The 16,686-nt window shown below is 39.9% G+C and overlaps 1 protein-coding gene across 2 annotated transcripts in view; it reads left to right on the forward strand.

The window, feature by feature from the left end:
- Nucleotides 1-13,920, forward strand: part of ralgps2 (Ral GEF with PH domain and SH3 binding motif 2) — a 158,439-nt gene extending 144,519 nt beyond the window's left edge. For both annotated transcript variants that reach the window (XM_036581540.1, XM_036581541.1), the window contains 5 exons: nt 966-1,071; nt 6,988-7,080; nt 9,455-9,560; nt 11,384-11,475; nt 13,621-13,920. In XM_036581540.1, coding sequence (XP_036437433.1) covers nt 966-1,071; nt 6,988-7,080; nt 9,455-9,560; nt 11,384-11,475; nt 13,621-13,650 — 427 coding nt within the window. In that variant the 3' untranslated portion in view covers nt 13,651-13,920. The remainder of the gene's footprint in view (nt 1-965; nt 1,072-6,987; nt 7,081-9,454; nt 9,561-11,383; nt 11,476-13,620) is intronic.
- The last annotated feature ends 2,766 nt before the right edge of the window (nt 13,921-16,686 follow it).

Genomic DNA, 16,686 nt, shown 5'->3' on the forward strand with positions numbered 1-16,686 from the left:
GGCATGCAAAAACTGCACAGACCTACAATGTCAGGATCCACAAAGTTGTCCTGACTTTGTGAACTGCTTTTACAAAAGCTACATGTCTTTAAACTGAAAGACTAAAAGTGTTAGTGTTTTTTTGTTTGTTTTAGTTAGATTAGGGTTAGTTTTAGAATTTGGCATGGAGACCACTGTGTTACTACTCAGAACAGCCATTAAGCACAAGCTGTCACTGACATCATATCCCACTTCATATTCCACTTTATATTTCACCCAAACACACCTTGGCTGCCTTGCAAATATCTTGCAAATATTGCATGTGCATCTAAAATGGCAAACTAATATATATATATGATGTTATTATTACATATAGGTATTTCAAGTCCTGACACAGTATGAAAACAAACCTGTGTGTGTGCATATATGTACATAAATTTAAGGTGTTTTTTTTGGTGTTATCTATCGAACAAAAGAGCTAACGACAGGCTTTGCCCATGTCACATTAACGAAAAAGATAAAAATGTATGTGTATGAAAGCTGTAGCTGCTCTTCAGATCTTATGTGTGGTGTTTTTTTCTTGCTCACTCTCTCTCCAGATCAAAGCTCTGCGGTATGGGTCCTGCCTCATTCTCCCTCTTATTACACTTCCTTTGTGTGTTTGCGTCTGTGTTTACTTTAATCGATGAGTAGAGTGCTTATGATCTAAATCTAGATTTATGATGTGAGTAAATTGCTGTCATTCACACCAGACTCTGTTTTTCAGTTTTAAGGCTTGTTGGAGTGTTTATACTTTATATGAGAAATCATGTGTTTCATGTCTAATAATCTGTAACCCACCGGTATTTATCATTAATGACACAATGGGTCTGGGTCGGATGACAGCACAATCTATTACTGAGTTTAAAACACAAAATGTATCCTTTCTGTGTGTGCTGTGAGAGTGTAACTCCTGTGTGTGTCTGTGTGTTTGTTTGTTTCTGCAGCTCAGCGGAGTCAGAGGAGTTGGCAGTCCACTTGTACCCCGGAGCAGTGACCGTCCAGGGAGTGTTACGCAGGAAAACACTCCTCAAGGAGGGCAAGAAACCGACGGTACACACTCAGTATCTCAATCTCTCACCTCCTCCATTCAACACAGCGTTTACTAAGAGTGCTATCATGCTCACGTTAACATTCATTTATTTCAGTATGGGAGCTACAAGACAGTACCATAGCTGTCAATGTCTAGAGACAGTAAAGCTTTTATTCACAGCCTTCAATTCCAAACTGTCACCTGTTGCTAACAGGTGTATAAAATCAAGCACATAGCAATGCAGTCTGCATAGAAAAATATTAACAGTAGGATGGGTCGTACTGAAGACCTCAGTGACCTTAAACGTAGCACTGTCTTAGGCTACCACCTTTGCCAAAAATCAGTTTGTGAAATTTCTGCTGGTCAACTGTAAATGCTATTATTATGAAATGGAAGCATCTAGGAGCAGCAACAGCTCAGCCACGAGTTTGGTGTGGAGGAACTCCAGTGGTCTGCACAGGGCCATGACCTTAACCCCACTGAACACCCTTGAGGTGAATTGGAATGTCTGTTGCGAGCCAGGCCTTCTCGTCCAACATCAGTGCATAACCTTATAAATGCTTTTTTTCACTGAAGAGTGAAAATTCCCACAAACACACTCCAAAATCTTGTGCAAAGCCTTCTCAATAGAGTGGAGGCTGTTATAGCTGCAAAAGGTGGGGGCAAATCCATATTAATGCACACAGTTTTGGAATGGGATGCCCAGCAAGCTTATATAGATGTGATGGTCAGGTGTCCACATGCGTTTGGCCATATAGTGTACATTTCTGCAGTTAAAATCGTGTGTTCTGCAATGAACTGAGGAGGAAAGAGTTTGACGATATGTCATCTGCAAGGTGCAATCGAGGCGCATAATATAACTCTAATGCTAATGGAGCTTTATGTCATCATCATGGTTCAATCATATTTTCTTGAACACGTCAGTAAGTAGCAGCTTTGATGTTTTGATTTAAACAAGGGTCACACAAAATAAACGCTAATTAATCAAATAATGATAATATAGCATAACACTTTTTCTGTCAATTCTGACGAGTGACGCTCTCATGACTCATTTCTTGCATGTCGTGATGTCCATTTTGTCTGTACAGCATACGTGACAAGACAATCTCACATTAGTTATTGGCCTGTGCCCACATTCTCACCCCTCCACCCACAGTCTGATCAGATATCTTTATAAGCTGTCAAGTCTAATAAAACAGAAAATAAAAAATAAATCAGAACATGACAAAGCATTGACACTAACAGGACAAAGTTAATGGGGAAATTATTAGGCTAGATTTCTTATATCCTGGCCTTATATGGACGTATACCTCCAAAGTTGTGGGGGGAAAAAAATTAGTCAGTCTTATGGCTTGACACTTCTGCAATACACAGAGTGGACTGAATACAAAATGACTTGATATTAGTGATATCAGACGTACAGATGTTAATTCATTTTTGTTATTATAATTTATTTTTAACAAATTCCAGAAAGGGATAATTACCAAAGTAAAAAAAAATAAACTCCTTTGCACTGCACTCAAAGCCATTTACACTTTGTTTTAATATGAATTTATTTGTCATCAAGTATATAACTTGTGCAAACTATTTTTCTTTAACCTTTAGCTTGTAAAATCACTTTAAATAGGATGGTAACTCTCAAGTCTCAAGTTTTAAGTAAAACTAAGCTTTGTATATAAGCAGCAGACTGTTACTGAAGAAACAAACTTGTTTCACCGTAAGAGTTTTTGTAAGCAATAGCGCTCACATTAGCTCGCATCTTGCTTGAAGAGATGGAGCCATCCAGTCACGCACCAGTAGTGATGAAGTGTGAACTCCAAAATAGTTAATTCTTTGACTCTGATGCATCTGGGGATAGGTTATGTCTTGGCCAGTGACTCTGAGGGGCAAAATGGTTGGAATAGACTCTTCGACTCTGTTTACGTTGTGTTATTTCAGAAATAACATTGTGTCACTCAGTATTATTTCATATTGCTATGAACTGTGACAGCTGCGAAAAGTTTAAGTTTAAGAACCCTTTAATCATGCAAAGGGTTATTTCAGTGTTCACGGTTCTATATAGAGCCATTTTCTTTACTAAATAACCTTTGAGGAACCATCTTTTTTTAAGAGTGTAGAGTTGGAGTTGACTCCACAAAACCCTGAGTTGGGCATTGCCATCACCCAGAACAAGGCCTGTTATGCTCTCTAGGACTCCCAGCCATTCATTGCTGGGCTATTGTTGAGGATCAAACTCACAATCTGTCAGTAATAGGGTAAAATGCATATTTGATAAATATTATCTTTACTATAATCTGCTGTTGCATAAACATAAACATTTTGGTTAAATTACACAGCAGAGAAAAGTAATTATGACATAATTTATCACTTCTAATATAATCATCGCAATAAGTTTTTTGTTCATCGTATCTTTATGCATAGCATGCAGCCCTGGAGTGAATTGAGTAGACGTTCCATTCTCGCTAATTCATTCAGAAATCCATTGACCCATGCAAATCGCTCATAAACATTCCAGATGTCCTGCAGCAGCATTACTTCATTACTTCAAAACTTATCTCATCCGAATAGAACTTCAGTGTTTTTCTCGCCTTACTTTAGCTTTTACCTCCATTTCTCCTTTTCTCCTCTGCCTGCTACCATCTCTCTCCACCTGCTTTATCTGATTGTCTCTTTACACTTCATCATCAACCTTTTCTGCACCCCCACACTAAATGTTCTGTCCTGCTTCCTCTCCAAACACATTCTTCGTTTCCCCCCACCCCCACCCTCACCTTCTCGTCGTTCATTATCTTCTTTTCCAAAACATTTCTGTCACACTGGTTCTTCTGTTTATCTCTCAGCTTGTTATCACTCTCGGCCTGTTTCAGGCACTGCTGACTAGTTGTGTTTCATCTCTCTTGTCATCAGTGGTCAAGTATTTTACTTTCTGCATCTTTCTGATTTTTTTTTTTTCCCCATTTTCAGTTGTGCTGTCATTGCTGAGTCTGGCCTAGCACCCCCCCCCGGCACTGTCCTAGTGGAGTGTGTGCGTGTGTGTGTGTGTGGAGTGTAAAAAAGCCAAAGCAGTAAAAAAAAAACATGCCTTTAAAGTTTGGTTATTGGACCAGAGGGACCCTTTTACAACCACGTCTCTTTCACAATTTCTCTTTTGCATTTATTCTATCAAATCATATTCTTTTTCCTACCTGACTTCTTGGCCTTTTGTACTTTAATAAAAGGTGCTCTTCTCAGTCTATTTGGCGGGGAAACAGTCAGGGCAATGGTTATGATTATTAAGGGTCAGAGGATGTTTGGTCATGCCTGTGGTCAGCTGTAGATATGAAAAGAGTCTGGTACTCTGTGCTTTATAGCCTCTGTTGCTATTAGAGTGAAGCAATAAGGGCTATGCTATTACTGTGATTTAACACAGGGCAGTGCCAGCATATGAAGTTATTTGATGCTCACCATTAACTTAAATGTTAAGAGAGCATCCTTTGCTTTTATTACCCGGTGCACAAATGCATCTCTCTCACACACACACACACACACACACACACACACACACACACACGCACACACACAATTTATTTGATTTTTATAGGGCTGACTTAATGTGTTCTCTCTCTCTAGGACCTGTTGCCCCTTTTAAAGTTTAGTTTTATTTCCTAACTAGCTATGGCCTAAAAGGATCTTAAACTACTTCCTCTCCCTTGCCGTGTGTGTGTGTGTGTGTGTGTTTTAGGGCTGCACAGTTATTTGCATTTTTATCATCATGATAACCCATGATACTTTGTTTGGACTACGATGACAAAATGGATCAAATTTCATAACGCACACAGGTGTAATGGTAACGCTTTACTTGAAGGGTGTGTACATAACACATTATAACATCTTACATAAACACTTCATAACATGTTCATGAATGGTTAAATCAGCATTTATAAAGCATACATCTTTTACGTAATGTTAATATGGACCACTATATAATTTTACTGAGATTCATTTTTTTTTAGAATAAAAGTCCTGAAGTTTTCAGTAAAATGCCTCATTTCTGTACAGCTAAAATAAAAATGACCTCACTTTATCCATTTGGTCGTTTAGTGCTTTGACAGTCAGGCATGTTTCACCTATTCTTTCAACTTTTTTTCAATTAATTTTTCCTTTTCTTAAGTATTTGTTGCGTGTCACTTTAGTATATGGAAAGCAAAAGTTACTCATAATACTCATCCATTCCCTGTAGATGCTGGATAACCACATGAGTGTAAGTAGACTACTTTGCATTGCAGTTTAAAGATCTACATAACATGCATTTCAGTCTGGTAAACATCCATCACTTTTGAGGTAAAGGTAAAACAGAATTTTTAAATCCTTGTGATAAAAGTGCAACATTTAACCTCAAAGAGTGTCAATTAAATGGAATAACCAATGTATAATTATACTTGATGTTTCTCCAATACCATTAGCAAGGAAGGACTTCACTGAAAATAAAATAAATCCTCTTAAGTAATCCTTGGGATAACAGTGCTAGCATTTAACCCAGGAGAGTTAAACTTAGGATAAATAATGTTATAATGAATAACATAATGAAATAAAAAAATAAATAAAATAATGAAACAAATAATTAAAAAGAAGTTGAAAGTGTCAAAGCACTTAATGACCAAAGGGGTAACATTCGGTCAGTTTTATTTTGGCTATCCAGAAATGAGGGTTTTCACTGAAAATAATAGTTTTTTCAAAACAAAAAATTAGGACTTTTATTTTCAAAAACGTCTCTCAGTAAAATGTAGTAAATCAGTAAAAATAGTCCATGTTAATTATATGTAAAATATACGTGTATGTATGCATTATGAATGTTGAAAATGTTATGAATGTGTTATGTAGACGCCCTTCAAGTAAAGTGTTATCAGCGTAATTAGATTGGCTGGCATGTTGTGTTAGGAGTCGTATGTAATATACGAGCTGTGGTTTGCTTTCCTGAGGGAGTTTTGAGCCCTGACCTTATCTGTGTGCAATGATTGATATAAATATTTGCAGTGACAGTTTGGGACACTAAGCTAGTGCATCTTGAGGCCAGAATTAAGAATTTGTGGCCAGAATTATAAAAACGTGTTCATTCTATGCACCTTGCCACATGTCCACTACATGTATTTTCATTATACCAGTAAAACCAGTAGGGAATGACAAAGCAGTTCTCATTTTTCATGAAATTGTCAACCAGATTAAACATTTTTGTCATTTGATCTCTCCAAGCCATCTCCATCCTCATCAAGCTTCGTTCAGTCAGCCTGCAGTCTTGTTATTTGGATCTCTGAGAATCATAGTGCTGTAACAGTGCTTGTGTAAAAGGCTGTGGCTACACTTTTGAATACTGTATTCTCTAAATGAGTTGCTCTCAGTAAAGAATGAGCTTGTGTTGCCTGTGTGTCAGAGAAATTAACATCTTTAACCACTGACCTGTAAAAATGCTTCAAGCATGATGACTATTCTGTCTTCCAGTGTTGTGTGTAAAATGTGTAAAGCCATAAAGGCAACAAACCTGCATCACCATAAGGACCTTTTTAAGTAATTAATACAGGCCTATATAGAAAATGCTGTTTAGGGAATGCTGACGATTTTCTAACAGATCAAGCAAAAAAAATTGCAGTTGTGCTTTATTTTGCAGATTGCTTTTGTGGTTTTGTTTTTTTGCTTAAAAAGTGTACTTGTTGAACTTTAGGGAGAGATTCTCTGTGTTATTCATTGTTTATAGCCTCTTACATCATCATTGCAATATTCAGCTTTATTGAACATGACATGTCCATATTGTGCAGACCTAGTGTATGTATGCTTTTTGTACATTTTGAAGACAAAAATTTGCTGTCCTTGTGGGAAAACCAGAGAAACACAAGACCAACATTTTTTTTCCTATTGCAATCTGTGATCTTTAATGAAAACATCTCTCTCTCCTTTCTCTTTAGGTGGCTGCATGGACAAAGTACTGGGTAGCTCTGTGCGGTACTCAGCTCTACTATTACACTGCCAAATCTCTCAAAGCCACAGAGAGGAAGCATGTGAGTGTCTTCCAGAAAGTCTCAATCAGGAGTTACTGATACTGTACACACTTAGTACTGCCTCAGGTTAGGCTCTGAGGCTGCTGCGCTTTAGTGCTTTGCAATTCCATTGTGTGTGTGTGTGTGTGTGTGAGAGAGAGAGAGAGAGAGAGAGAGAGAGAGAGAGAGAGAGAGAGAGAGAGAGAGAGAGAGAGAGAGAAAAGAAAAATTCTGCACAGCTTGGCCCGCCGCTCAGAGAAAGAGACATGTAATTTCACAAGAGCCGCAGGGAGAAAGCAAACCTTCAGAAAGAAAGAATGCAAACAAGCAGGGTTCCTAATGACTGGGTAATCAGCCCGTGCAGTGTGCGAGGGCAGCTGCTTACACTCATTGGATAATGAGCTGTATGACATCATCAGTCCTGGACCAGCTGTCACTCACTCACAGAGCTAAAAGGAACCACATGCAGTGAGCACACGCACATGCTTGCGCCAACACACACGAAAATTACACAGAGACATGCAGATTAATGTGAGTTGTGAGTTGACTAATGCACTAATACAGGCACTCACACCAGTATACACACACGCATGCATGTGAAAGTGAAAAGTACTTCTGTCCTCTATGCAGAAAGAAACACATTTCCTTGGATTTTAATGTATAATTACTGTTTTACACTGTTATTTTGCTGAATTTAACATATTTGGGGAGCTATTTTACATAGTTATGTTTTATATATATATACACTGCTCAAAACAATAAAGGGAACACTTAAACAACACAATATAACTCCAAGTAAATCAAACTTCTGTGAAATCAAACTGTCCACTTAGGAAGCAACACTGATTGACAATCAATTTCACCTGCTGTTGTGCAAATGGAATAGACAACAGGTGGAAATCATTGGCGATTAGCAAGACACACTCAATAAAGGAGTGGTTCTGCAGGTGGGGACCACAGACCACTTCTCAGTACCTATGCTTTCTGGCTGATGTTTTGGTCACTTTTGAATGTTGGTGGTGCTTTCACACTCGTGGTAGCATGAGACGCACTCTACAACCCACACAATTGGCTCAGGTAGTGCAGCTCATCCAGGATGGCACATCAATGCAAGCTGTGGCAAGAAGGTTTGCTGTGTCTGTCAGCGTAGTGTCCAGAGCCTGGAGGCGCTACCAGGAGACAGGCCAGTACACCAGGAGACGTGGAGGAGGCCGTAGGAGGGCAACAACCCAGCAGCAGGACCGCTACCTTCGCCTTTGTGCAAGGAGGAACAGGAGGAGCACTGCCAGAGCCCTGCAAAATGATCTCCAGCAGGCCACAAATGTGCATGTGTCTGCACAAACGGTTAGAAACCGACTCCATGAGGATGGTATGAGGGCCCGACGTCCACAGATGGGGGTTGTGCTCACAGCCCAACACCGTGCAGGATGCTTGGCATTTGCCAGAGAACACCAGGATTGGCAAATTCGCCACTGGCGCCCTGTGCTCTTCACAGAGGAAAGCAGGTTCACACTGAGCACATGTGACAGATGTGACAGAGTCTGGAGACGCCGTGGAGAGCGATCTGCTGCCTGCAACATCCTTCAGCATGACCGGTTTGGCAGTGGGTCAGTAATGGTGTGGGGTGGCATTTCTTTGGAGGGCCACACAGCCCTCCATGTGCTCGCCAGAGGTAGCCTGACTGCCATTAGGTACCGAGATGAGATCCTCAGACCCCTTGTGAGACCATATGCTGGTGCGGTTGGCCCTGGGTTCCTCCTAATGCAGGACAATGCTAGACCTCATGTGGCTGGAGTGTGTCAGCAGTTCCTGCAAGATGAAGGCATTGAAGCTATGGACTGGCCCGCCCGTTCCCCAGACCTGAATCCAATTGAGCACATCTGGGACATCATGTCTCGCTCCATCCACCAACGTCACGTTGCACCACAGACTGTCCAGGAGTTGGCGGATGCTTTAGTCCAGGTCTGGGAGGAGATCCCTCAGGAGACCATCCGCCACCTCATCAGGAGCATGCCCAGGCATTGTAGGGAGGTCATACAGGCACGTGGAGGCCACACACAATACTGAGCCTCATTTTGACTTGTTTTAAGGACATTACATCAAAGTTGGATCAGCCTGTAGTGTGTTTTTCCACTTTAATTTTGTGTGTGACTCCAAATCCAGGCCTCCATTGGTTAATAAATTTGATTTCCATTGATGATTTTTGTGTGATTTTGTTGTCAGCACATTCAACTTTGTACAGAACAAAGTATTCAATGAGAATATCTCATTCATTCAGATCTAGGATGTGTTATTTGAGTGTTCCCTTTATTTTTTTGAGCAGTGTGTATGTATATATATATATATATATATATATATCCCTGTCCCTGTTTCTCTCTTTCTGTCTTTGGCTCAGTTTAAGTCCACCTCCAGTAAGTGTGTGTCTGTAGTGGGGTTGATGGCCATGATGGCGGACGACCCCGAGCATCCTGATGTCTTTCTGCTGACTGACTCTGAGCACGGTGAGCATTTAGCAAACCTACATCATACCAGCCACAACTTGAGATTTAAAATACTGACTTACAGTGTGTAATCATTGTTGGTCAGAATACTTTGAAAAAGTAGTGATGGCTAAATACTGAATTCACTGTTCTTAATATACTCAGTAACATATTCCAATACAATACATAGAAACGTAACATGTTCAGAATACGTTTAGAATACATATTGATAAGACACATGGGGAAATCTCTGCTGTTGTAATTCGTATTAAATTCACACTGTTTTCTTCATGTAATTCTTCTGTGAATGTGTTTCACTAAAAATTCACTCATTTAAGTGAAGTAAGAAAATTGTTAAAATTGTTTTGGCTCTCATCACCAGCTGCGGTCCATTGTGGCTAAAGCAGTGAACTGATTGAAAAGCTAGAATTGTACTCATTGTTGGCTTCTATGCTGAAACAAAACAATTGACCTATCTATGCTCTATGTGTGAATGCATTTTTTATGATTTGCATTGGCAAAAGCTCATTCAACTCAGGCAGGCTTAGACTTTACGACTTTGCCTCGATAACACAAAAATCGCAAAGAATTCTATGATTGTGCATTGAAATTGATTTCAGAATGAATAATGTTACACACTCCTCAATGGCCATTAGTTCCTTTTGCAACCAAATCAGCGAATGTGACTGCTGCTACAATGTACTTTTAAAAAGCAACCATGGGGTGACATAAGTACATTTAGATGACATTAGAGATGGCAAAATGCAAATGAAGCAAAAACACACCTCTTTACTCATGGTTTTTAAGGCAGAACTTTGCCACTGTTGTGCCTTAGGTAATCATACTGGGGCCCCATGGGTCAGCAGGACCCGCAAAGACCAGGCTCCCTAAAATCTATATTGGACCCCTTGTGAAAATAGCAACACGTTTGTACACCCGTTACAACATACCTCACTAGTTAGCTTCCATCAACACAGACATCTCCCTCTTATTCATAATGCTTCTCATCTGTTTTCAAAAGGATACTTTACAGCTTTCAACATATTTTTCCTAAAAACTTTAATATGTAATATAATAAAAATATGTATAACTTCAGATGCTAGCAAGTATACTTGTGGTGATATCCATCACAGAAACATGCTGCTTTTTAATGCAGTGCTGTCTTTTTGGAACATATTGAAGGCATCAATTTCAAAATGAACATATACAAAAAAAGAAGTTTATAAGATAAAAGACATGATAAGATAAAACATTAAATATCTTGTCTTTTACTATTTTTGTTTAAATACAGGTTAAAGTGGAATTACAAATTACTGCTTTCTGTTTTTATTTGATTTTCACATACTGTCCCAAATTTTAGAATTGAGTGTTTATATGTTTTTAAAGTGACTATATTTAACACTGCAGAGTAATGGTTTTTGGTACACTGCTGATATATAGGCATTTTTCAAGGTTGGCAGGCCAGCCGTGCATGCACACACACACACACACACACACACACACACACAGTCTGGCACACTGAACCTTTCTGTGAGCATACTTGTAATTTCTCTTTGGCTCATCTGTTCTACATTCCCCCTGCTTTGGATTCCTGATCTGACATCACTACAGCTGCGTGTATGTGTCTGAAACAGAGAGAAAGTGTGAAAAAGAAAATGAGTGAGAGATTCTGCACCTGCAGCATGTTCTTCTTTCTGAGGAGTGATAGAGGGGTCCAAGGAGAAAAGAGAGATGGACAAATAAAGAGAGGAGTGGAGTGGGAGTAGAGACAATCAGGAAACTCGCTGGCAGCAAGCAAAGAACAGTGTGTGAAACAGAGGCTAATTGTGTGTGTGTGTCTGCAGGAAACTCTTATAAATTCCAGGCAGGGAACAGAATGAATGCTCTGCTGTGGTTCAAACACCTGAGTGCAGCATGTCAAAGCAACAGACAACAGGTAAGTTTGTGCCTTCTGTTTTTGCTCCTGTGTCCAGTGGTGTGTCCAGACCAATATATCGCTGCTGTCGTTATCTCTTTTTTTGTCGTTTTTTGGTTTTTGACATAGTTTGAAAATGCCTGTTGTCCTCTACATTGTGTCTAAATTTCATGATGAACAGACCAACATAAACAGCCCAAAATGACTGTTTCCATTGATTTACATTGTCATCCTTTTCCTGTAGTTATCATTTTGAAGATATGAGGTTTTCTTCCAACAACAGTGATATATTGGTGTATATATGTAAAATCTACTCTTCTCTGTCAATCATGTAATTGTGTTTTCTTTTTTCCTGATTTTTAGTTTGTAACAAACTCAAATGCTTACTTGAAAAAACACAGTGCAGTCAAAAAGGGAAGCATTGTGCAAAATCTACACTGCAATACAAACACAGTAGCACACAAAAATCTCTGCTTCTGCACATTAAACTTTATGAAAATGGTGATACTGTTGCAAACAGGGCTGCACAAATGATGTAACTCCTACAGGGGCAGAATTAAAGGAGCTGATTTCTGTCAGGGGTTAAACAAAAAAAAAATGTTTTAATTTAAAGAGCTGCATTGTACAGTTTAGTCTGGTTGCAGTGAGTGTTATCTGTCATTCCAGCAGCACTGCACAAGTCTGTTTTTGCCGTCTGTTGCAAGCATCATTCACTAGATGCATGTTCAGACTCTCCCAAGACGTTTTCATCTACAACATCCCAGCATTGCGGAAACTTTCCGCTTTGCTGGTCGTATCACGATGCTTCTGGTAGAGTTAAAAGTCCTGTATTTTAAAGCCATATGTGTGTATAAAACGCAAATGAGTAATTGCCCAGTAGAACAAACACATTCTCTCCCGTTTCCTAAAAGAAGCGACAGACAATTTCTAACTGTCCATGACAACCTGAGAACCATTCGACTGCTAGCCACGATGGCCAGTCAGTTTTCTGTGGGTATCAGTGCCCTCACTCACTGTGTCTCTCATTCACTCTCTATCTGTGTCTGTCACTGAGTGTGTTTACATGTACCCAATAATCCGATCATAATCGGTTTCTGCAGTTATCCGATTATTCAAATGGTCATGAACCAAGAAAGGTGGATTTTAGCTCAGTAATCAGATTTCTCAGTGCATGTAAACTCTTACTCTGATTTCTTTTGGATTTCTCAGTCTGCACATGTGCGAAACAGACTGCTGGGCCAGAAATAAGCGAGCAGCGTTGCCGCGAGACGCAGCAAAACACTTTTGGAGCGACGCTGAAACCAACTACATTCTCGATGAAATTAAGGATTTAAACGTTCTATATCTTTTTAGATGACGTATGTTTATATATTTAGGTAAAGTGGCACAATGTTTTTTTAAAAAAGCCACAGCATGAAGTTTGAGTTTTACATTACATTTACGTCACGTCTTCTTCTGTGAGTTTATTGGCCGGTTGCAAAGCAGACGTCTGATTACTGTCTGATTCATGTAGACCCGGAGTTTCTCAAGTGCATGCAAACATGTTGATTTGATCTGATTTTCTGCACTTATCAGATTATTAAGTGCATGTTAACAGACTCACTGTATCTCTCTCTCTTGCTGTCTTTCTTTCTTTCTGTCTTTCTTTCTTTCTTTCAGTCTCTCTTGCCCCCCCCGAGACATGACTTCTGAATTATCAGCACTAAATGCATTTCATCTCAGCTAGCTGCGGAGTGGTCTAAACTCTGGATGCATTTTATCAGCATTTCTGTTGACTTAAAGTGCCACATTTTTTGATGCTTTTAGGTGAAGCATTTTTATAAAAGCTTCTGTTGTCTGCTGAATCCACTTAGCACAGCTCTTTTTAAAAAGGCAAGAACACCCAAACACCATAAACAGTAGAGAAATGTACCCCCTGTGCTGTAGCCCGGTCTACTGAAAGTGAGAGCCGTTTTCTCGAATGGCCTGCTGATTATATTTATCTTGGGGTAAATAGTTCCAATCTGGTCAGCAATTAGGTACGAGCGCCCACTGAATCTGTGATCCAGAGCACATTCACTCTTCTATATAGACTTGGAGCACAATGGTAGAAATATTTCTGTATAAAAGTGTAAACTATGATTTCTGATTCTGTCTGTTCACTCTTCACTCTCCTTTTGCTTTTAGGTCCCAGCAAATCTAATGTCCTTTGAATGAAAGGGCGAATCAGATGGAGAGAGCTGTTAAAAGGCAGGTGCTAATTGAGGGGAGAGAGGAGCTGAAGGAGTGGAGAAGTTGAGGAGTGAGGGAGAGAAGAGGAGCAGAGAGTGAACACTTAATGGTAGCTTTTCCACTGCCGTCACCCAGCCTGAGTCACGCAGCGAAGCCCTCCAAACACCACTGCCTTACAGAGTGAAGCACACGCATGTATGTGTGTGTTGACGGCTCCACTGGACTGGAGGACTTGAGCCCACTCTCTTCTCTCTCTCTTTCTCTCTCTCTTTCTCTCTCTCTCTTTTTCTTTCTCTCTCTCTCTTTCTTTCTTTCTCTCTCTTTTTCTTCTCTCTCTTTTCTTTCTTTCTCTCTCTCTCTCTCTCTCTCTTTCTCTCTCTCTCTCTCTCTCTCGCTCGCTCGCTCTTTTTTTCTTTCTTTTGTTCAATCGGTCTTTCTCTTTTGCTCTCTTTTCACTCTTTTGTTTGCTCTGTCGCTCTTTCTCTCAATCTCTTGCTCCTTTCTGATTTTTGTTTCTTTCTATTTCTCTCTCCTTCTGTCTTTCTCTCTTTCTTTCTGTCTCGCTCTCTATTTCGTTCACTCTCGTGTGCACTGTCGCTGTTATTGTTTATCTTTTGCTCTTTGTTTTTTGTTTCTTACTGTTTCTCTTTCACCCACCCTCTCTTTGTCTGTTTCTTTTAATTTCACTGTCTCTGTTTATTTCTTTCTCTTTGTTTTTTTTTCTTTTTCAGTCTTTTTCTGTCTCTGTCACTCATTTGCTTCTCTCTGTTTCTTTCTTATTCTTTTCTTTCTCTCTTGCTCTCTCTCTCTCTCTCTCTCTCTCTCTCGTGCTCTCTTTTTCTATCTCCTTTTTTCTCTCTCGCTCTTTCTTTTTCTCTCGCTCCCTCCCTTTATTTTTGTTTCTTAGCACTCCCTCCATCACTTTCTCTCTCTCTCTCCCTACCAAAGTTTAAAGTGAGGAACTCTGCACCCCTTCCACCAGGATTCCTGCTCCTCCTTCTCCTCCGTCTTCACGACCCACCCCTCGTTCATGATGCCTGCGCTCCGCATGGATGCCTGGATCTTAACCCCATCTCACACCTTTACTTGTTCATTTTTTTATAAACATATTTTTCTTCACCGAGTCCTGTTTCCTTTCTCTCCTTCTTGGCTGAACTCTGGCGGAAGAAGAGGGGGTCCTCTCCAAGAGCCAAGCCCAGGCAGTCTTCACTGTCCAGGGGTAAACATTCGGACTGTTTCCCCCCCTCGCACCCAACACAGAGCCAGAGGCTTCAGGACCTTCTGTTAAGGAGACTATTTATGAAAGGGTTTTGTCACGTTTAGACAAAGACCCTGGCACTCTCACACTCACTTATGCACACACACAGCACACACTCGCACAAGATGTTGATTGTCTTTTCACACACTTGAGTTGGGCTCAAGCAAGCATGACACAAGATTTTCCACATGCAGGTTTTAACTGCAGGGAGTGGAAGTGTCTCACTTGTTAAAAACAATTGCAACAATCGCAACCAAACGCAAAAAGGGCTCCGATACTCAATGAATTCCAGATGAAAAGTATTTCCCAACACTCTTCTTTGAATGTCTGCTTCACTTTTTTTTTGTTTTCTATTATCTTATGGATTTGTGTAAATTACACCTACACACACACGCCAGTGTACACATACACACAGTCCACACACAACTAGTGTTTGAGATGAAAACAGTGAATCTTTTTCATTGTGGCCAGAGGCACTAAAGCCATCTGTCTGTTCTGTCTCGGAAAGATGTACGAGGTTTAAGAAGAGTGTGAAAGATGCGGAGAACGTATGTGAGAATGAAAGATGATGCAAGAATTGGGTTGGGTGTGCAACGCAATGTGTATAAATATACGGGGGTGTTCATAGCAGGTGCTCTTCATGGTACAACTGAGGCCACACAGGCCTCTGAACAGGGTCCTATGTATAGTCAAATTTCTCTCGCTCTTTCTCTCTATCTCCTTTTTTCCATGAATTACAGTGCAACTCAAATGTCTGCCAGGACACAAACACCACATTTTCATTGTCACTTGAAAGCTGTGAATGTTTATTATTCTTTTGCCTGTAATGTCGATCGGTTTATCTTGTTTCTTGCACCGATAGTTTGTCATATCAAATAGGATTAACAATTCAGACTGTTAGCTAAAGGACGTGAGTGAGAGACTTCAGCGGAAATTCACAGTCCGTACAGAATGCTATCCAGGAGCCATTTATTTTGTTTATTTCTTCATTTTATTTAGTTTACTGACTGTTTATTTTATTTGCAGTATTACTCGGGTAGATGACGTTGCACTTGTCTAGGTTGTTTTAATTCGTCTGTTACATTTAATTTAGTCTTTCTGTTTTACTTTTTGACATTTTTTAACGTGTTTTGTGTTTGATTTTATTTTGCTAGTGTTTTCCTTTTGTAAACCTAACCAAATGAGAGTTTATTAATACAGCACATGGCTACACTTCTGTGGGTTGAGGGAAGGCTAGACTGTGAAGAGGCAGTGCTGGGTGATTTTTAAATGATCACATTGATGTGTTTCAGACCACTATGCTATATCTGTAGAGCCCAGCTGATAGAAGGCTCTTCTCTCACAAAGTCTAGTTTCACACAAGCGTATCTGTGTTCTCTGTGTGCATCCAGTTCTGGTAGGAACAAGAAAGGAGGTGCGATATTAATGTAGAACAAATGAAGACCATAACCATTCAGAGGAGGAAAGTGGATACACTCTTAAAGATAAAGATAAGGGTATTTGGAGCAGTACCAGAGAAGAACCACTTTTGGTTCCTTAAAGAAACATTCAGTTGTTGGTTCTTCTTTCAAAAACTCCTTTTCCTAAAAGAGCCCTCCAGATGGTCCACATTTGTTGCTCCATCTGTGTACGTTGGAAGTCAAGAGGAGATGTGGACCATCCGGGTGGCCCTGAGGACACGGTTGAATCACTGCTTTGGCAAATCAAAATTGATTCTTTTGTGGCATCATTTCAAACAGCCCATTTTAGAACCTTTATTTTTG

This window comes from Colossoma macropomum, unplaced genomic scaffold (assembly GCF_904425465.1).
Source record: "Colossoma macropomum unplaced genomic scaffold, Colossoma_macropomum, whole genome shotgun sequence".
Lineage (NCBI taxonomy): Eukaryota > Metazoa > Chordata > Actinopteri > Characiformes > Serrasalmidae > Colossoma > Colossoma macropomum.